The 20,476-nt window shown below is 47.5% G+C and overlaps 2 protein-coding genes across 28 annotated transcripts in view; one reads left to right on the top strand and one right to left on the bottom strand.

Annotated features, from left to right (window-relative positions):
* PDXDC1 (pyridoxal dependent decarboxylase domain containing 1) overlaps positions 1-3,306 on the top strand; it is a 66,591-nt gene extending 63,285 nt beyond the window's left edge. For 12 of the 24 annotated variants that reach the window (XR_010152291.1, XR_010152292.1, XM_063796719.1 and 9 more), the window contains one exon: positions 2,111-3,306. Coding sequence is in view for 15 of the 24 variants with exons in the window: in XM_063796719.1 (XP_063652789.1) it covers positions 2,111-2,119 (9 nt within the window). In the remaining 9 variants the exon portion in view is untranslated. Of the gene's footprint in view, positions 1-673 lie in introns of all 24 variants that reach the window. The other 12 variants (XR_010152288.1, XR_008539930.2, XR_008539932.2 and 9 more) reach the window with 2 other exon arrangements.
* Positions 25-17,655, bottom strand: NTAN1 (N-terminal asparagine amidase). Of its 4 annotated transcripts, none has more exons than XM_510838.7 (10): positions 17,470-17,655; positions 9,824-9,926; positions 9,682-9,747; positions 9,269-9,377; positions 6,315-6,388; positions 3,781-3,834; positions 3,226-3,279; positions 2,127-2,224; positions 728-841; positions 25-364 (listed from the first exon to the last, which is right to left on the bottom strand). In XM_510838.7, exons 1-10 carry the CDS (start codon positions 17,548-17,550, stop codon positions 185-187), a joined length of 933 nt encoding a protein of 310 aa, XP_510838.2. In that variant the 5' UTR covers positions 17,551-17,655; the 3' UTR covers positions 25-184. The 4 variants fall into 4 exon arrangements, with proteins under 4 accessions (XP_510838.2, XP_063652833.1, XP_003315025.1 ...); XM_063796763.1 differs by lacking the exon at positions 17,470-17,655 and adding an exon at positions 17,300-17,397; XM_003314977.6 differs by lacking the exon at positions 9,824-9,926 and having other exon boundaries at positions 17,470-17,654.
* Between the last annotated feature and the right edge of the window lie 2,821 nt (positions 17,656-20,476).

The following is a 20,476-nucleotide window of genomic DNA, read 5'->3' as shown; positions in this document are numbered from 1 at the left end:
AAAAAATAAGTCTCAACAAATGCCTTTGCCAAAATAAGGTTTTATTTTGAAAGTCATTTGAAAGACACTGAGGAGGGAAGGAGGCCTAAGACCCAACGGATGTAGGATCCAGATCTGGATTCGTGCCAGCCCCACCAATGGTCTGTCAGGCCAAGAAGGTGCTTTCTTTGGTAATTCATGTTTTTTAACTTCCTGGAGAACAGATCTTTTCCCACAAGCCATCTTCATTTTTTTTGTAGAGTAGGGCTTTATTTCCAGGAAACAGTGTGTTAGCTGGAGATGGGTGTTTTTTTAAAAACATCAAGGTAGATCTAATATGTTCAACAAAGTGGGGTGGCTCAGCCAGAGGCGAAGTGGAAAGATTCTGAAAACACAAGATGGTGGGCATTAGAGAAGCCAACCTTACTGTCCCCTGCTGTGATAAAGATGTCAAAGTATCTTTGTTCTGGGACACAAATATATATAATAAAATACGTTAAGAAATGAGGTGGCCTGAATTAGTAAGAAAAAAGTTGATTGCTTACTGCTTTACGCACACACATTTCCATCCAGGACTTGACATATCCCCATTTGATATACAAGTTAAATGGGGTCTGTCAATGGCATCCAAAAAGTTACTACCCGCCGAAGGGAAAGCAGCTATGACCTGGTCTAAACCCTTTTTTTCTTACAGATGGGGAAACCAGGGTGCAGAGATTTAAGACTTACCCAGCCTGTAAACTCTCACCTCTAGTATTTGCTTGTCATCTTGGTGCAACCAGAAATCCACATGTGGAAATGGTGTCCAGGAGTACGGTCCTATACGAAGTTGTTCCGTCTCTGCATCATAAATGCTAATCATCTAAAAAAGAACGTGTCAAGGATAGAATTTCAGGAATGTCACCCACTTTTCAAACCCTCCCAGTAACGCAAGCTCCAGTGTAGTCCTTTCATGCATTTATCTGCCTAAGCTTCTTAAAACCTGTCTCAAATAACAAAAGCTGCCAGCTACTGAACACGTCCAGTGTGTCTGCTTCTGCACACTGTGGGGCATACACATGACTGCTGAGCGCCAACAGCAGTCCCACAGGACGAGGGTGTTTTTTCCCATTCGGGGTGAAAACTTGAGGCTCAGAGAAACAGGGCCCATTTCCCAGGTCATGTGTCCAGTAAGCCTCAGAGCTGGGCCTCAAACCCAGGCGCTTCTGACTAAAGTCTGTGTTCCTCATTGCCTCATTATTTATACCCCAAACAACTGATCACCTTGCAATTTAAAAGCATACAGTGCCTGCTGCCCCATCAAAAGAAGAAGCTAATTTGCCAAATGATCCAGTCCCTGAATTCCCAAATTTGCCTCAGCTTACCTAGCAATATTCACTTTGGTAACTGACACTGAAATATGTTCTGAATATCAACTAAACTAGGCCTGTTACACTCCTTGAGAAGTCCTAAAAATGTTAAAAGGGTTGGCTCGAATCCAAACACATTTTCCAGTGAAAACATCAGCATTTCATAAATGAGAAGATTTCTTTGGGGTGGCCTGAATGTGATTTCCGTTTTTTCACACTTTGAGCATTTTTAAAGAATTCTTTCACCCATTCCTCAAATGGCATATAAACCTTGGGTTTTCAGTTTTCTAACTTTTAAAATTACAGTGTAATTTAATTAAGCATCCTAAGGGAATCAGACTTTAAATTAATTTGATCATTATTTTGGGTTAATTAAATTGTTCCAGCAAATTGCTCTTCAGTGACCCGGTCCAAAAGAATGCATAGTCCTGAGTGCAGAGGGGAGAAACCTCTCTCCTGCGTCCCAGTTCTCCTCTCTTTGTAGAACTTTATAGAAAAGCTCTTACAAAGTAACAGAAGTTTGTTCTCTTTGAATTCGGATGCTGGGGTTCACACTTACCTCCCACACCTTTTAGGCAGAGAACTGGAGCTGATGACCTAAAGATGTTCATTACTATTTTGAGACAGCAAGTGTGGGGAGGGGTATATGTATGTGCTGGTCCCTGATAATGTACGGCTATAAAGAAGCTGACAGCATAAACTTTTCTAAGATCCCAAAAACTTAAGGCCTTGACATTTGATGCCTTTTTTTTTTTTTTTTTTTTTTAACGCCTTAAACAAAGATGATTTGAAACTCACTGGTCCTCCCGCTAAAGTTCGCGCAGCACGAAGCTGCTCCTCCGGACCCCGATCTTGAAAGGAGGCTCTGTAAATCTCTGCAGTCTTAATGTTGACAGCTGTGAGGGACAACAGGATGACTCTGAATTGACAAAAGACCAAAGCGGAAAGTCTGCACAGTCTTACATTTCTACCACCACTCCTAAGAGAAAGATACGAAAGTGAACAGAATGGCTCCTAAGTATCTTGACTTCCCCCTCCCTGGAGGGGGAAAATGCAACCTTTACCCCAAGCATCTCGGTGAAAATTGCTGAGGCTCGAGCTGGACTCGGTGAGATTTTGTTCTAAACCAAGAGCTGCTTTCCACATGGGAGGCAGCCATTCCTTCAGTCGGACATGTAGCAAAACCTCTGGTCATCCCTACTGGTGTACGGCCAGGGGTGGGTGGGTGAACTGTGATCGTTCTGTTTGAATCTTCACAATTTAGTATTTTATACATACACGAAGTTACAGAGAATAGAACAGTGAACACTGTGTACCTACCACCCAGCTAAATCAATCAAGTATCACCGCTACAGCAGAAGCCCTCGGAAATAGAGCCGATTCCATGATGCCTTTTCCGCAGGAGTCCTGGGGCTGCCAAGCAGGGAGGATGGTTCTAGGTTTTCTCTAGCCTAAGAGTTTTACACTTTGGAGGATTTCTGTTCTCAAGCAAAACCTTCCTCAGTTCCTGATGTATAAGAGGATTCCAGTGCCTGCCTTCCTCCCCCAGAGCACTGGCAGGAGAAAAGCACGCCGGGCCTGGGGTGCTGGGGGGAGAGGGAAACAAAACCAGGCACTTTCCCAGCTCCTGGGAAGGGTGGGCATGGCCTGTGCTTTCTATTTGCTACCACGTTGCTTCTTCAAAGTCTTAAGAAGTGAATATTATCTCAGTTTTATAGGTAAAGCTTAGAGAAGTTAAGCTACTTGCCCAAGGCCTCACAGCAGATGTTCGGAGTAGCTGGGATCTGAACCCAAGGCTGTCCCATCCTGACAGCAGTGGGGTCATTGGTTTGCTGAATTAGACTTTAACTGCACATGTGACCAAGACTCCAACCCACAAAAGATGCACACTACTTACCAATGCCATATATTACTGGAAAGTGGTTTTCATTTTCTTCCCGGTCATTTAATTCTACAAAATAAAAATGTTTAAGATACACTTTTTAAAGAAATACCAAATGATTATTTTTACTTTGTATAATAAAGGCGAAGGAGGAGCTCCTCAATGCAGAAAGGGAGGAAAATTCCAGAAAATGAAAGGGATTGTGGCCCTGTTTCCCTACCCTGTCCCAAGGCAGGGGGGTTTATACTGAACAAACTGGCAGCTGCAGAATCGGTCCCCACTCCCACCCCACCTTCTCTGTGCACCCTGTCTGCCACACGAGTGGCAGCTCCTCTGAGATCCAGTGCCCTCCTTCCTGGGAGACGAGGGGGCTGCACTGGAACTGAGGCTGGGCAGATGGTGGACGAGGGCAAGGGGAAGGGGAAGGCCATCCCACCACAGGAAGAGCCGGAACAGATGGTGGCCAAGCAGTGACAGCAGTGTGTGCCGGTGCTTGGGCCCACTGCAAGACTGGGGACAAAACGGTCCTGAGACCCACATCTTTGCTTTGGGGCAAATGGCAGAACTTACCTGTCACACATAATGTCACTAAGTGAATGTCATCTTCTTGCCTGTCAAATTCACCTATGATGAGAATTTTAAGACCAGAAGTCAGAAAAGTTCCTCTAGTTACCAGAACAAACTGCTGAGCAAGCCAAGGACAGGGAGGGACGGCAGCCAACTGAGTGTGCTCCGCCCTACAGCCCGCGCCCACACTGCCACAGCCTGGCCTATGGGGCCAGACACTAGGGAGCTGACACCACAGAACCCTGACCGCCAGGAGATGGCCACATTCTCAGCCTCAGGCCTGAAGGAGCCTGGGCTGAGCCTTCCCATTTTTCTCTTCATTCTGAGAGTTTTGCGGGGACCCATGGATTTATAAGATTTTTACTTTTCTCCTAACTAAACTGTTTTCCTGATTATCAGAATTACAAAAACAAAAATCTGGCCACTGTAACAGATCTGAAAAATACAAGAGAACATAAGGAAGTCGGTTTTTAATGTCCATAATCCTAACACTGTTAATAATTAGTGTATTTCCATATTTTTCTAAGCTCAGCAGAGCTGACTATAAAGACAATTTTATATGTTTTTTTTTTTTTTTTTTTTTTTTGAGATGGAGTCTTGCTCTGTCACCCAGGCTGGAGTGCAGTGGAGCGATCTCTGCTCATCGCAGTCTCCACCTCCCAGGTTCAAGCGATTTTCCTGCCTCAGCCTCCCGAGTAGCTGGGATTACAGACTTGCGCCACCATGCCTGGCTAATTTTTGTATTTTCAGTAGAGACAGATGGGGTTTCACCATGTTGGCCAGGCTGGTCTCGAACTCCTGACCTCAAGTGATCCACGTGCCTCGGCTGCCCAAAGTTCTGGGATTAGAGGAATGAGCCACTGCCCCCAGTCGACAATTTTATATCCTGATTTGCTTGTGCATAGGTATTTTCCCATATAATTCTCACCCTTATATGTGTTTTTAGCGACTACATAATTATTATTCTGATGACACCAGATTTCCTGTTATAAGTAATGTTCTACTGCTCATCTTCAGGTTCAAATCTCTATGCACATTTCAGATTATTTTCTTAGCATATATTTCCACAAGGGGAATTACTGGGTCAAAGGATATGAACTATTTATTTATTTATTTATTGAGACGAAGTCTCGCTCTGTCACCCAGGCTGGAGTGCAGTGGTGTGATCTCAGCTCACCGCAACCTCCACCTCCTAGGTTCAAGCGATTCTCCTGCCTCAGCCTCCTGAATAGCTGGGATTACAGGCGTGCGCCACCATGCCTGGCTAATTTTGTATTTTTAGTAGAGATGGGGTTTCTCCATGTTGGTCAGGCTGGTCTTGAACTTCTGACCTCAAGTGCTCGGCCTGCCTTCAACTCCCAAAGTGCTGGGATTACAGGCATGAGCCACCGCACCCGGCCTAGTTTTTGTAATTTTAGTAGAGACAGAGTTTCACCATGTTGCCCAGGCTGGTGTCGAACTCCTGACCTTAGGTGATCCACCTGCCTTGGCCTCCCAAAGTGCTGGGATTACAGGCATGAGCCACCGTGCCCGGCTGGATATGAACCTTTTTTAAGAGTTATGGCGAGACCCTGTCTCCACAAAAAATTTAAAAATCAGCTGGGCATGGTGGCATGCACCTAGTCACAGCTACTTGGGAGGCTGAGGAGGGAGGATCACTTGAGCCCAGTAGGTTGAGGCTGCAGTGAGCCATGATGGTGCCACTGCACTACAGCCTGGGTGGCAGAGTGAGGCCTTCAGTCATGATGCCAAATTGCTTCCCAGACAGGCTGTACCATCATATGAGTAAGCGTACTTCATGGCCTGGTGGTTAGTCAACACACGACAATGTTTTCTTTCTTTCTTTTTTGAAAATATTTGCTAATTTAGGCCAGGTGTGGTGACTCACACCTGTAATCCCAGCACTTTGAGAGGCCGAGGCAGGTGCATCACCAGGTCGGGAGTTCACAACCAGCCTGGCCAACATGGTGAAACCCCATTTCTACCAAAAATACAAAAATTAGGTGGGTGTGGTGGCGCACGCCTGTGATCCCAGCTACTCAGGAGGGTGAGGCAAGAGAACTGCTTGAACCCAGAAGGCAGAGCTTGCAGTGAGCCGAGATCATGCTACTGCACTCCAACTTGGGCAACAGAGCAAGACTACATCTCAAAAAAAGAAAAAAAAAAGAAAAAACTTGCTAATAGGGAAAAAATGGTATCATCAGTGTTTTAATTTTCTGCAGATTAAAATGGACATTTTTGCCAGGAGGGAGGGTGGCTCTGCTTTCACACAATTCAGAGCACTTACTATTTTGGAATGTGTTCACTGCTGTTTTAGTAGAAAATCTTGTCTCCAGCCCTGCTACCCCTCCCTACACATGAGCTCCACGCATTCAGTCTTTCTGTGAAATTCCAAGCTGGGCAGTCTGTTTCTCTGTGCTGCTCCAAGTGGGTGTGCCCTTCTTGGGTTTTGTACCAGTTGGGATTTTTAACCCAAGCAAATATGGGTACATATTTATGTCCAATTTGGGGGAAAGAAAAAAAAACAATGAACTTACTAAGAAGTTGATGAGTGAGTTTTTGTGACAACTGCCTGTCGTCACTGAAGCCTCCAACGAGGTGTACTTCCAGCCTGGCAAAGAGATGAGACGGGTCAGAGGCCAGAAGAAGACACCGGTGCGTGCGCTGGTCTCACTTTGAACTTTCATTCTCAGTTTCCATGAACACTTGCTCTACAGCAGAGCTTCAGGTCATCTTCGTGCCACCGCAAAAGAAAGTATCGGCAGCACACTGCCAAGGCCAGTGGCGAGCTTCTGGGGACCCTGCCCAGGGGCCCTGATGACTGAGGGGATCTGTATCTGAACACAAATGTGATGCCGCCTCCATGCACCAGTGGGAAACTTTGCTCTGGAAGAGCACAGGCACAGGACAGGTGCAGTGGCTCACATCTGTAATCCTAGCACTTTGGGAGGCTGAGGTGGGCGGATCACTTGAGGTTAGGAGTCTTGAGACCAGCCTGGCCAACATGGTAAAACCCCATCTCTACTAAAAATACAAAAATTAGGCCGGGCGCAGTGGCTCATGCCTGTAATCCCAGCACTTTGGGAGGCTGAGGCGGGCAGATTGCTTGAGCTCAGGAGTTTGCAACCAGCCTGGGCAACAAGGTAAAACTCCATCTCTACTAAAATACCAAAAAAAATTAGCTGGGCATTATGGCATGCGCCTGTAGTCCCAGCTACTTGGGAGGCTGAGGCAGGAGAACTGCTTGACCCTGGGAGGCAGAGGTTGCAGTGAGTCAAGATCGTGCCACTGCACTCCAGCTTGGGCTACAGAGTAAGACTCTATCTCAAAAAAAAAAAAAAAAAAAGAAAAGAAATTAGCCGGGCATGGTGGCACACCTGTAATCCCAGCTACTCGGGAGGCTGAAGCAGGAGAATTGCTTGAACCTGGGAGGCAGAGGTTGCAGTGAGCCAAGATTGCATCACTGCATGCCAGCCTGGGTGACAGAGCCAGACTCTGTCTCAAAAAAAAAAAAAAAAAAAAAGGTTTGGGGCCAGGTATGCTGGCATATACCTCTATTCCCAGCTACTCAGGAGGCAGAGGTGGAAGGAATGCTTCAGCCCAGAAGTCTGAGACTAGCCTGGGTGACAGGGTGAAACCCTGGCTCTAAAACAAAAACAAAACAAAACAAAAAAGACTGGGCAACTGCCTGTTGGAAGCCCTCCTTAGGAGTCACACTGCGCATTGCACAGTGAAGCTCTTGAGAAGTCCTGCGATTGAAAAATCCAACTAACTTTCTTGAACCCAGTGTTTCCCACACTCATCTACTAACCCCCTTTTCCACAGCCCGTCAACTGGGCGAATTCATGCTCGGCAAAGTGTTGCCAGACTTTACGCTGCCTTCTCACACACAAAATCTTCCTAAGGGATGAACCAGAACCTTGGATGTACCCAACATAGGGCACAGCCTCAAGGAGCCTCATAATAAACTCCAAGTAGCAGTAGTAAGGAGAGCTGTGACCACCATGGCTTTGCTTGCCACTGGGCCACCAGGTTTGCCTCTGACTCCCTGAGCGATCACAGTTCTACAACAGATCAGGAAGAGCTGACAAGCACGTTCTGAGAACCATGGAGCAGAGTGTGTGGCAACATAATGGCATTGATTACGTCCCCCTGCGGGGGCCAAGATGATAGGAAAATGAAAATACCATTTTGGGCCTGCATGGGTCACGTGTCCATGAAGCCAGCCCAGCCTTGGCACAGACTGCAGAGGGAGAATTTAGAATCGATCAGTATTGACTAGCAAATCTCTCCCAGAGAACTCTCTCTTTCCTTTTTAGACTCCTAGGATTGTTAAGCCTTCGTATATGATGGGAGTAGTTCACTCAATGGCTGCCTTAGACTTCCAGTAAAATGAGAGCAATGCCTGCCGGGTCTCCACAAAGAGCAAGGAGAGGGGACAGGTGTGTGAACAGTGGTCTTGACAGCAGGCCTGTGTTATCGGCCTCCACCTAGCTCCTGTGTGCTCCAGCACATCGAGCCTCAGTGCCCGTCTCTGTTAAATGGAGGCAGCGGCTACTTTACTGCAGTGAGAGAGGATGAGGTGCTGTGGGGGCACCCAGGCTAGAGGCCGCTTCTTATCCAGCAATCCTTGGGGAAACTACCAATCTGCTGGAATTTAAAACTATACCCCTCAGCTGGGAGGATCACTTGAGCCCAAGAGTTTAAGACCAGCCTGGGCAACTTGGCAAAACCCTGTCTCTACCAAAAAAAAAAAAAAAAAAAAAAAAAAAAGCTAGCTGGGTATGGTGGTGTACACCTGTGGTCCCAGCTACTTGGGAGGCTGAGGTCGGAGAATCGCCTGAGTCCGCAAAGTCAAGGCTGCAGTAAGCTGAGATCACACAACTGTGCTCCAGACAGGGCGACACAGCAAGACCCTATCTCAACAACAAAAAGAGAACAAGAAAAAAAACTACATGCCTCGCCCCCTAGCGGTCCCCACATCTTCCTGGCCTCGTTTTCTCCACAGCCCCGCCTCACCACCCAACACCCCATCTTGTGTACAGTCTCTCGGCTTCGGAACACAAACACCTTGGGCCGGGCTTTCTGTCTACTCTTCACTGCTGTGTCCCTAGAAACTACAAGGTGTAGGTGAGAGGAAGCATTTAACAAGCAACCGCGGGAGGAATGACTGCATGGAGAGCCACCACACCCGGGGGGAGAGCAAAATGATGTGAAAATCGCAACCTCGACGTTCCTGAGACGACATCAAGTTCAAAGTCAAGCCTTCCATCTCAAATCCAGCACAGACTCCTTGCCTGTGCCCAGCACCCACTCATTCACTCAACCACTGCTGACGCAGTGCCCACGTCGTGCCAGGTTCTGTTCCAGGGGAACGAGGCAGACACGGCAGTGGTGGCATCCTGTGTTCCCCTAACAGCTTCCACAGCCACGTCCTGTATGCGACGGTTCCAAGATCTCAATTCACCTATGAGAGCAGCGTAGATCTCACCTTCCACATTGCGCGTGGTCAGAAAAGGATTTTATGGAGTTCATGATCAAGGGGACCTCAGCTTTGGTGTCGGTTCCGTCACAATGTGTCAAGCAGGTGGCCCCATTACCTGAAGAACAAGCGTGAAAGGACTCAAGTTATTCCCTGATGCGAGTGCAGTGCGCAGGCCGAGACTCCGCCTGTCCCTCCGGACCGCCTCATCTTTGAAAATCCTGTAGGGGAAAAACGGACAGGTCTGTGCTGCCCAGCCAACCCATTCTGACCAGGACACCAGGGAGACACCATGCAGACCAGAAAAAAGGTAAGCGGAGTCCGCTTCCAACAAGACACCAGGAAACTCAACGCGAGAAATTCAATGGTCCCAAAGGTTGGGTCAGTTTAAGTAATGGTTTCCTTCACCTCTCTCATCATACCTGTGTGCCTCAGGACCACAATGTGACAAGTAGTGGCATCATCAGAACCCAGAATGGAGATGGAGCCTGTTTAAAAAAGAAATAAAATAAAATATCCAATAGCCTTTTGGGATAACGCCCAATTCACTGCTTCCTAACCTACCATCCTTTGGGGAGGTCACTGCAAGCTCTCTTTGCTGAACATACAGAAGGCCCTGGGGTCCCACTTGTTGAACAGACTGACCTCTGAGAAGTCTGGCTCTTTCCTGTTTAATTAAAAAAAAAAATAAAATAGTGATGTAAATTAGTGAGGATGGAAAAACTAAAGATGTGGAGAGAGCCAAAGCGGGCTCTGCGTGGGCAGCACGCTAGTGTGTGGGGAGTGTGTTAGTGGACAGAGAGGCTCAAAGAAAAAGGCAGCAGCCACGGTCATTCAGAACAATGCAGAGAAAACGATGCGGTTCTGTGCGGTGGTTTTTTTAACCTATGAAATCAGATGTCATAGTAACCTATGAAATGAGATGCAAAAATCCTTTATTATAGTTTTTTGTTTGTTTGTTTTTAAAAGAGACAGGGCCTCACTATGTTGCCCAGGCTGGTCTTGAACTCCTGGGCTCAAGCAATCTTCCTGCCTTGGCCTCCCAAAGTGCTGGGATTACAGGCATGACCCACCACACCCAGCTACCACAGTTCTTTACTAAAGAGTGTGAGACTCTTAACAATTTTACCATTGTAAAGAGAATCAGATTACACAGCAATAGTGGGTGGATGGCTCTGAAATCACATCCCCTCTTTTTTATTTTTTGAGACAGTCTCTCACTCTGTCACCCAAGCTGGAGTATAGTGGTACAATTTCAACTCACTGCAGCCTCCACCTCCCAGGCTCAAGCGATCCTACCACCTTAGCCTCCCAAATAGCTGGGACTACAGGCTTGCGCCACCACACCTGGCTGAGTTTTATACTTTTTGTAGCGACGGGGTCTCCCTATGCTCCCCAGGCTGGTCTCAAACTCCTGGGCTCAAGCAATCCACCCACCCTGGCCTCCCAAAGTGCTGGGAGTACAGGCACACACCGCCACACCTGGCTGATTTTTATACTTTTTGTAGAGATGGGGCCTCCCTATGCTGCCCAGGCTGGTCTCAAACTCTTGGACTCAAGTGATCCACCCACCTTGGCCTCCTACAGTGCTGGGATTACATGCATAAGCCACCATACCTGGCCTCCGCTTTTTAACCTTAGTCCCTAACCTAGTAATTTCACTTCTGGAAATCTGTCCTAAGGAAATAACTCAAAATATGTTCATCCCTGTGTTATTTCTTTTATCTTATTTTTTTTTTTTGAGACACAGTCTCGCTCTGTTGCCCAGGCTGGAGTGCAGTGGCGTAATCTCAGTTCACTGCAATCTCCACCTCCCAGGTTCAAGCGATTCTCGTGCCTCAGCCTCCCCAGTAGCTGGGATTACAGGCGTGTGCCACCATGCCCAGCTTTTCGTATTTTTAGTAGAAACTGGGTTTCGCCATGTTGGCCACACTGGTATCAAACTCCTGGCCTCAAGTGATCCACCTGCCTTGGCCTCCCAAGGTGCTGGGATTATAGCATGAGCCACCATGCCCAGCCCCCTGTGTAATTTGTAATGGCAAAAAGCTGGGAGCAACAATGGAAAAGGTAAGTAAATTAGGCACAGAACCAAGTCACAACCACTAACTGCACAGTCATGAGAAATGAAAACTATGGGAAAAAGAGTTTTGAAATGCTAATTGAAAAGCAAGATACAAAAGTATAAAAAATGTTTTAAAGAGCTATAAATGTGCCATAATACAACAATGATTAAATGCTTATACCCACAGAGAAAAATACTGGAAGGAAATTTCACCAGTACAACCATGGCTGTGCCAAAAAAGCAAACATGAGTGATTTCCTGTTGCTGTTGTCCTCTCTTCTCTCAATGTTCTATCACATAGTTATTGTTAGAATACAAAAACAAAATGGATAAGGCAAATTTACGAAAGGTATGTTAATACTAAGTGTCAATAATCTGAGTGTTTGTACACACTTATTTAGTAAGCTTGTAAAAAAAATTCAGTGGTTAAAAATTCAGTGGTTATTTAACAAAAACTTTTTCAAAATATTAAATTGATACAACACTACAATGTATCATAATTTCCTTCTTACTTGCAACAAACTCCTGGATGAACAAAATCTTCCTCAAATGACTAGACAATGTATGTATGTATTGCCTACACTGGAAGACAGTTTTGCAGTCTTAGTCTTCTATCAGCTTCTTGCCATTTCGCATGACTGGTGCTAATTTAGGTTAGCGCTCACTTAATAAAACATAAGAGCAGCTGGGTGTGATGGCTCCCAACTGTAATTCCAGCACTTTGGGAGGCTGAGGAGGGAGGACTGCTTGAGCCTAAGAGTTCAAAACCAGCCTGGGCAACAAGGAAGATCCTGTCTCTACAAAAATTACAAAAATTAGCTGGGTGTGGTGGCATGTGCCTGTAGTCCCAGCTACTCTGGAGGCTCAGGTAGGAGGATCACTTGCAGCCAGGAGGTGGAGGCTGCAGTGAGCCATGATTGCACCACTGTACTCCAGCCTGGGTGACAGACCAACACCCTGCCTCAAAAAAAAAAAAAAAATTAAGATTAAACTAAAAGAGATGTAATAAACATAATGATCAGCTTGATTACTTATATGGTGTTTTCTTCTGTTTATAAACTTCCATTAACTGGAAGCAAGGTATCAATGAAAATGAGACAAGCCCCTTAATTTAAGAAACAAACTAAAGATTAAATGAACTGCAGTGTAAAATTAGATGGGCAAGACAGCCTTGCTTGTTCCAGAAGTCAATGAGAAACAGGTGTGACTGCTCTAAAACTCAGAACACCTGTACAGGTGAAAGCCTCTCATTTTCTCATTCCACTTCTTGCCTCACCTTAGTTCAGAATAACAGGGGAGAATTCAGAATTCCCTCTTGATTACTCCTGAGATACTTACCTTCTCCTTTGTTCTTTGAGGGAAGAGAAGGGAGGGCGCAAAGGCGAATTTTTAACACTCATGTTCACAATTGGGTCACCACTCAAAAGCAAAGCTATTTGTGAGAAATTAATTACTGCTTTCACAAAGACCAAAAATCATGTCTCTCTTCAACACAACTCCTACGATTTCCCAAAGAAATAAAAGCAAAACTTATCAGAAGACAGAATGCCAGAAAACTAAAACAGTAGACTGCTTTGCTCTATTTTTTAATTTCTTTTTTTAGACAGGGTCTTACTGTCTCCCAGGCTGGAGTGCAGCGGCGAGATCGTGGCTCACTGCAGCCTCTGGCCTCAAGCAATCCTCCCACCTCAGCCGCCCAAGGAGCTGGGAACTACAGGCATGAGCCAACACACCTGGCTAGTTTTTGTACTGTTTGTAGAGATGGGGGGTCTCCCTGTGTTGCCCAGGCTGGTCTCGAACTCCTGGCCTCAGGTGATCCTCCTGCTTCAGCCTCCTTTGCAGTAGCTGGAACCACAGGCGCACGCCACCACACTTGTGCTAGGATTATAGGCATGAGCCACTGTGCCCAGCCTCTACTTTATTTTTAATTTTTTTTTTTTTTTTTTTTTTAGAGACAAGGCCTCACTCTGTTGCCCAGGCTGAAGTGCTGTGGCCAGATCATAGCTCACTGCAACCTCAAACTCCTGGGCTCAAGCAATCCTCCCACCTCAGCCTCCTTTGCAGTAGCTGGGACCACAGGCGCACGCCACCACACTTGGCTAATTTTTGCTCTTTTAAGTAGTAAAAAGAGTTTAGCCAAACTTCCCTTCTTTGGAAAACCACACAGTCCTACTTTATAAATTCATATGCAAGTAGTCCCAGTTTTCTTAACCTCTAAGATTCTCTAGATACTAATATTTGCTTAAAAAAAAAAAAGCTTTTCCCTCAGTCCCTCATCCCTATTTCCCAATTCCTATTCAATGGCAGTATTCTCTTAACCCAGTGACCAGCAGATTTTCTCAAAGAGGCCAGACAGTAAATATTTGGGGTTCTGCAAGGCCGCAGTCTCTGTCACAATTGCTCAACTCTGCTGTTATTATGAAGTGAAAGCAGCCATAGACAATACAGATGTGGCTGTGTTCCAATAAAACTTTATTTATAGGTGACACCGAAGTTTTAATTTCAATACCATTTCCCATGTTACAAAATATTATTTTGATTTTTCTCAACCTTTGAGAAATATAAAGACCATTCTTGGCCTATAGGCTATACATAAGCAGGGTCCGGCCCATGAGCTGTGGCTTGTTGACCTGTGTCTTAGCCAATCACCTAGCTGTGACCTGGGGGATGATCATGTGACCCTCACCCCTGCTGTCCTGTTTATCAATTCTTCCTTTATAAACAGGAGAGGGGCATGAAGGTGATCTGTGAACTGTAAAGCACAATGCTATATAAGAAATTATGAGGCCCAACACACTGGCTCACGCCTGTAATCCCAGCACTTTGGAGGCCGAGGCGGGAGGATCGCTTGAGGTCAGGAGTTTCAGACCAGCCTGGCCAACATGTTGAAGCCCCATCTCTACTAAAAATACAAAAATTAGCCGGGCATGGTGGCAGATGTCTGATACTCAGGAGGCTGAGGCAGGAGAATCACTTGAACCTGGGAGGCAGAGGTTGCAGTGAGCCAAGATCGTGCCATTGCACTCCAGCCTGGGTGACAGAGCAAGGCTCTGTCTCTCAAAAAATAAATAAATAAATAAATAATAAAAGCAGGAACTAAGCTACGCTGCGAGCATCTTGTAGACTCTGTGGAACTATATTACCCAAGATGTTGCAGGACTGGTTACCGAGTACCCAGTGACTGGTTAAGAGTGACTAAGGGAGGGCTCTAAACAGCTCTGGCCAAAGGAACTTCATGCTGGGATGGCCACCGTCTATATTCACACTGTCTCATTAGTAGCCATGCTGTCTGCTCGGCACTTGAAATGTGGCTACTGCAACTGAGGAACTGAGTTTTCAATTTTATCTAATTTTAATTGATTTTTAAGTTAAATCCTAAGTAACCACATGGCTCGTGGCTACTGTACTGAATAGCGCAGCTCCAGAGTCAAGGGCAGGCTGCCAGGGTTCCAATCCTGGCTTCACCACTCCCAGGATGTGGGGCCTGGGGCCAGTTTCCCAGCCTCTCTGTGCCTCACAGTCCTCATCTGTAAAATGGGAATAGCAGTAACTCTTGCTGTGGTGCTTGGCAGCTTCCACTGTATGACTGTTATTGTTGTTATTTGCTAGTCATAGCCACACACAGGCTTCTAACTGTTGGTACTCCATACTCAGAACACATCGTTACATGAAAAAGACACATTATAAAACAACATATAGTAAGCTATCATTTTTTTAAAAAAAGTAAATTATATACAAAGAAAAACCTTCATTAGGACTTTCACCAAACTAAAGAATGGTTGTAGTCATACATTTTTTTTCTGTATTATTATATTTTGCTTTCCTACAAAGAGGACACCCTGTTTTATTATATAAAAATAATCCAGGCCGGGTGGAGTGGCTCACACCGGTAATCCCAGCACTTTGGGAGGCCGAGAGGGGCAGATCACTTGAGGTCAGGAGTTCAAGACCAGCCTGGCCAACATGGTGAAACCCCGTCTCTACCAAAAATAAAAAAATTAGCTGGGTGTGGTGGCATGCACCTGTAATCCCAGCTACTTGGGAGGCTGAGGCATGAGAATCGCTTGAACCTTGGGAGACGGAGGTTGCAGTGAGCCGAGATTGCGCCACAGCACTCCAGCCTGGGCCACAGAACAAAACTAAGTCTCAAAAAAACCAACCAACCAACCAACCAAACAAACAAAAAACCCAACCTTTAATGTCTCCCTGTTGCTAAGTAGGTGAAAGGTCCATCTAAGCCCCTTGGTCATTTGGTCATCTGGGTACAATCCACCCCTGTAAGGTTACTTTCCATGCTTCCCCTCCTCACCCGGGCTGCTCCGGAGAAACTGGCCAGGCCACCCACCCACTGGGCCCTTCCCCTCCTGCCCGCCGCGCCCCAGGCGGCTTGCCCAGCTGCGATGCCCTCACCCTTCTTCTCCTTTTCAAATCTCTCTCGTGCCTGCATCCTTCTTCACTTACACTGCCGCAAATCAAAGTGATCGCCCCCTTCCAAAGTTCCTGTAACACAAACTGGTCCCCAGTACACAGCCTTTCTAGGACATGTCTTCTTAAATAGGCCAAAACCTTCCTTCGAGAGAAGCAGCCCCGGTATGTCACCAAATCTCCCTCCACACTTAAGTGTGCAGCCCGGGACACCCATCTAACTTTCTATCACGGACATTTTCAAACAGACATAAAAGTAGAGCATCCCCTAAATTCTTCAGGCGGCTGAAATTATTTTTCCTTGGTGAGTCCTACTCCTGACTTCGCTAGCTAACAGGACAGTAACACAACGCAAGGATAAAGTGACACGCCACCACGCCTAGCTCGGTGCATGTTGGCTAACAGACGATGGTCGGTCCTGAAATGCAAGCTGTGAATCACACAGAGCTGTCTGCCTTCTCCCCGTAAGTCCTTGTCACCCTTCAGAACACGTTCAGGGGTCATTTTGTGACCTCATTTATGCAGCAAATCTTTACTGAGCGCCAATTCTATGCCAGGGACCGTCCTACACTCTGAGGATACAAAAGTGAGGACACTACTCTTATCTGCCTTCAGGAGGCTTACATTCTGGGGACAGACCAATAGAGAACAAACAAGCAAACAAAATAATCACAAACTGTACAGCTGTGACAGATGAAACCTCTAAATGCCTTCCCCAACCCAACACACTTGGTCAGGTTCCTGTGCTTCCCATCTCAGAGTGAAAGGGGACGCTTTTTCTTTATGGCACTTAACAGTTTATAGTATCTGAGCCTTCTTCATCAGAAACCATTCTCCCTTCTAGACTATAAACACTCCGAGGGCAGGGACAGTGATCAGTACGTTGCCCAACAGATATTAGGGGCTCGATATTTGACTCTCAAATCAAGGAACTGATTGATTCCCCTTTAACAGGATCTATGGCAAGTAGGACGTCTGCCCCCGCCGCCACGCCCCGCTCTTTTTAAAACCTGAGAACCCCCTTGCCAACAGTCCCTGCATAAGCGTGGACAAGAGTTCAGAGATCTATTTGAGCACAAAAGCAGAAAAAAACAAAAACAAAACCCGTGCATTAGGGCGTGGTCCTATGGCCCAGCTGCGGAAAGCAGGGCTCTCTCTCCCGGCTAAAAATAACTCGGCGCCCTACGCCCCGGGGGTAGGGGAGAGAGAGGAGGAAGGACTGGGGGTCCCCGCCAAGATCCCCCAGGCCAAACGCTCTCCGAAGCCCACCCTGGAATAACCTCCTGCTTCACGGGGACGCAAGGACGAAGCAACGTTCACCGCAGGCTGCGGGTCCCCGAAGGCGGGCGGCCGGATTTGCCTAAACGGACCCAGCCCTATGGGGGCTGCAGCCGCCCCGTCGGGGAATGGGGGTCCCGGCGTGTCCCCGAGCCGCAGTGCTGTGCGACCTTGGGCAAGTCACCTAACCTCTCTGGGCCCCCATCCCCTCCCTTGTCAGAGAGTGGCCTCCGGGGCAGCCCGCTGAAGTCTAAAGAAGGCAAAAACTCCCCGACCCCTCAAGGGGAAGACGCGAGCCGACGGCCGGGGCTCCGGATGTGCCAACAGCGCCAAGTTTCAAGTCTGTGTCGCGTGAGGCGGGAGGCGGTGGGGTGAGGGAGGCGCTCGCCCGCCCTGCAGCTTCCCCTCGGGCCCGCCCCGAAGCCCCGCGCCGCGACCCACTCACCTCCAAAGGCGGGTGGGCTCGGACGAGGTCCCCGGCTGACTGCGGCAGCCGCACTCGCCGCCCCTCGACGAGCAGCGGCATCGCTGAGGCGGCCGCCCAGACAGGCCCAGGGAGGCGGCGGCCCCCCCGCTCTGCAGCCCCGGGCCGCCCGCCGCCCCCGCCCCTCGGGCCGCGCGTCCCGCCTCGTCCTGCCCCGCCCCACCGCGGGCGCTGCCGGGAAGTGGAGTCCAGGCGGAGGCGGTGCCGGCCGAAGAGACTAGAGAAATCCAGGACATGGCCGCAAGGCCTCACGGGAAATGTAGTCCAAAGCCAGGAAGTGGCCCTGGAAGCAGCGCGCGGCCCGCCTCCTCCGCAAGGGGCGCTGGGAAGTGTAGTCCCAAAAGCGTGGGAGTGAAGGAGCGGGGAAAGGGGAGCTGCCAGGGAGCAGCTGCACCAGCCAAGAGAGCCTCCGGACGAGTTCCTGGGGCGGGTTCTGGCTCCGACTGCTGCGCTTTAGGTCATTGCTCCACGCTTCCCAGGTGTGTGACCTTCCACAAGCTTGAGTTTGGGACCCTGCTGTGCAGCTCCGTAGGATTGCATTCAATGAGTAATAATAAACCTAATCAGGCGGGCACGGTGGCTCACGCCTGTAATCCCAGCACTTTGGGGGGCCGAGGCAGGAGGATCGCTTGAGGCCAGGAGTTCGAGACCAGCCTGGGCAACATAGTGAGACCCACCCTCCCCCATACCCTCGTCTCTGCCAAAAATTTAAAAATTAACTGGGCACGGTGGCATGCACCTGTGATCCCAGCCACTCTGTAGGCTGAGGCGGGAGGATCTCTTGACCCCAGGAGTGGGAGGCTGCAATGAGCTATGTTTGGGCACTGCAGAGGGACACTCTGTTTCTGAAAATAATAAAAATAAGTGTAAACGGTCTTAAACTGAGAAAATATATCCTGAACTGTGCTAGCCCCACGTACTAAAGAGATCATCGATTAACACGTCGTGATTGGAATGCAATAGGCCACTCACAGGTGGGCTGGGAACCGTGGGGGAAGGATTTGCGGATACTGACTGCAGAGCCCCTAATCTGAGGACAGGTCCCCAAGGTGAGAGGCGTCTCACCGTGGAGCTCTCTTCTAAAACTTGGAAATATTGCTCAAATTCATCCAACTCTGCAGCACATTAACAAAAAGTAATTTTACAAAAGATACAGAGGAGCCACTTGATACAGCAGAAACTTTATTAGAATTTTATCATCTGTATTCATCGTCTTCTTTCATAAATCTCCCCCTCAGCTTACACACCCCGTTCAACAAAAATACCAGGAAATTTACTAAAGAAGTGACTGTAGAAGATGGTGTTCCCATCGCCAGGTTACCCAACTTCTCACCCAAAATAACTCTATTTCTAGCTACTAGGAAATTATTTCTCTGTATTATTACACCTACATTTCTCATTTGTCCTTACAAATGTAGGAGCTACTATCAACACCTCATTTGTCATTTGTCCTCACAAATGTAGGAGCTACTATCAACACCTCCGTTATAACAGATACAGTAACTTGCTCAAAGTGGCAGAAATAAGTAGTAGAACGAAGACTGAACCTAGCTTTGCATGATTCCAAAGGCAGTGCTCTCCATCACTATAAGATGCTCCTAGACTGTACTGTAAACAACTCATTCTAACGCAGGTGACATTAAGTAAGTCCCAACTAGGAAGCTCGGAGCTAAAAACAGGGTTTGAAACCAGGGTGATCAATGACCAGCAGGCTGGCCTGGAGCAAGTTACTTAACTTCCCTGAACTGGTTTTGTAGAATAGCATGTTTGTTTCACCTGGTACATACTAAACACTAAAGATAGCTATTATTGGAATTGCAGAGCAAAGAGTAGTCAATCAAAGTGAGGCATTTGGAAATGCAAAGGTGAAGAACAAGGTTCTGTGGGTTCTGCCTGGGGCTGGTGCAGTTTGCCTAACTGGTTTTTCACTTTTGGGTGATCTTTTTTCAAGTAATCTCAGGTTATCAATCTCCTAGGCTGAGTACTGTGTTAAAGGACTAAATGAGCCAGATAACAAGCAGGAAACCGCTCCCCTACCTCTCTTCCCACCCGGCTCCACAAATTTTGGTCTACAGGCAATGAGGAAGCAATAGCAGGTGTGTGGCCAGCACTGCGGCTCATGCCTGTAACCCCAGCACTTTGAAAGGCCGAAGGAGGACTCACTTGAGCCCAGAAGTTCGAGACGAGCCTGGACAACACAGGGATCCCTGCTTCTCCAACAAATACAAAAATTAGCTGGGCATGGTGGCAGGCCTGTAGTCCCAGCTACTCGGGAGGATCAATCAAGCCCTAGAGATCAAGGCTGCAATGAGGCACGACTGCGCCACTGCACTCCTGCCTGGGTGATTACAGCAAGACCGTCTCAAAAAAAAAAGAAAAAGAAAAAGAAAGCACTCATTACAATGTTGGAAAGCCTGTTTCTTTAAGATAGGAAACCAACCTGCCTCACAAGATGGCTGATGGCAAGGTTCAAAGAATATATACAGGGAAATATTTTTAAAATTACACTTTTTTGAGGCCAGACATGGTGGCTCACGCCTGTAATCCCAGCACTTTGGGAGGCCGAGGCAGACAGATTGCTTGAGCTTAGGAGTTCAAGACCAGCCTGGCCAACATAGTGAAACTCCATCTCTACTAAAAATACAAAAATTAGCCAGGCATGGTGGTGCGTACCTGTAGTCCCAGCTACTCAGGAGGCTGAGGTGGGCGGATCACTTGAGCCCAGGAGGCGGAGGTTGCAGTTGTTGAGCCGTGATTGCACCACTGCACTCCAGCCTGGGTGACAGAGTGAGACTCTTGTCTCAAAAAAAAGAATGATGAACATTATACAGAACCTTAGTAAATATTTAGTGAAAGGATCCCAATTTGTGTTTCAAATTTTTTAATGTAGAGATGGGGGTCTCACTATGTTGCCCCAGCTGACCTCAAACTCCTGGCTTCAAGAGATCCTTTTGCTGGCCTCCCCAAG

This window comes from Pan troglodytes, chromosome 18 (assembly GCF_028858775.2).
Source record: "Pan troglodytes isolate AG18354 chromosome 18, NHGRI_mPanTro3-v2.0_pri, whole genome shotgun sequence".
NCBI lineage: Eukaryota > Metazoa > Chordata > Mammalia > Primates > Hominidae > Pan > Pan troglodytes.
Note: the sequence above shows the minus strand (reverse complement) of the source record. Positions and strands in the feature narration are given on the sequence as shown.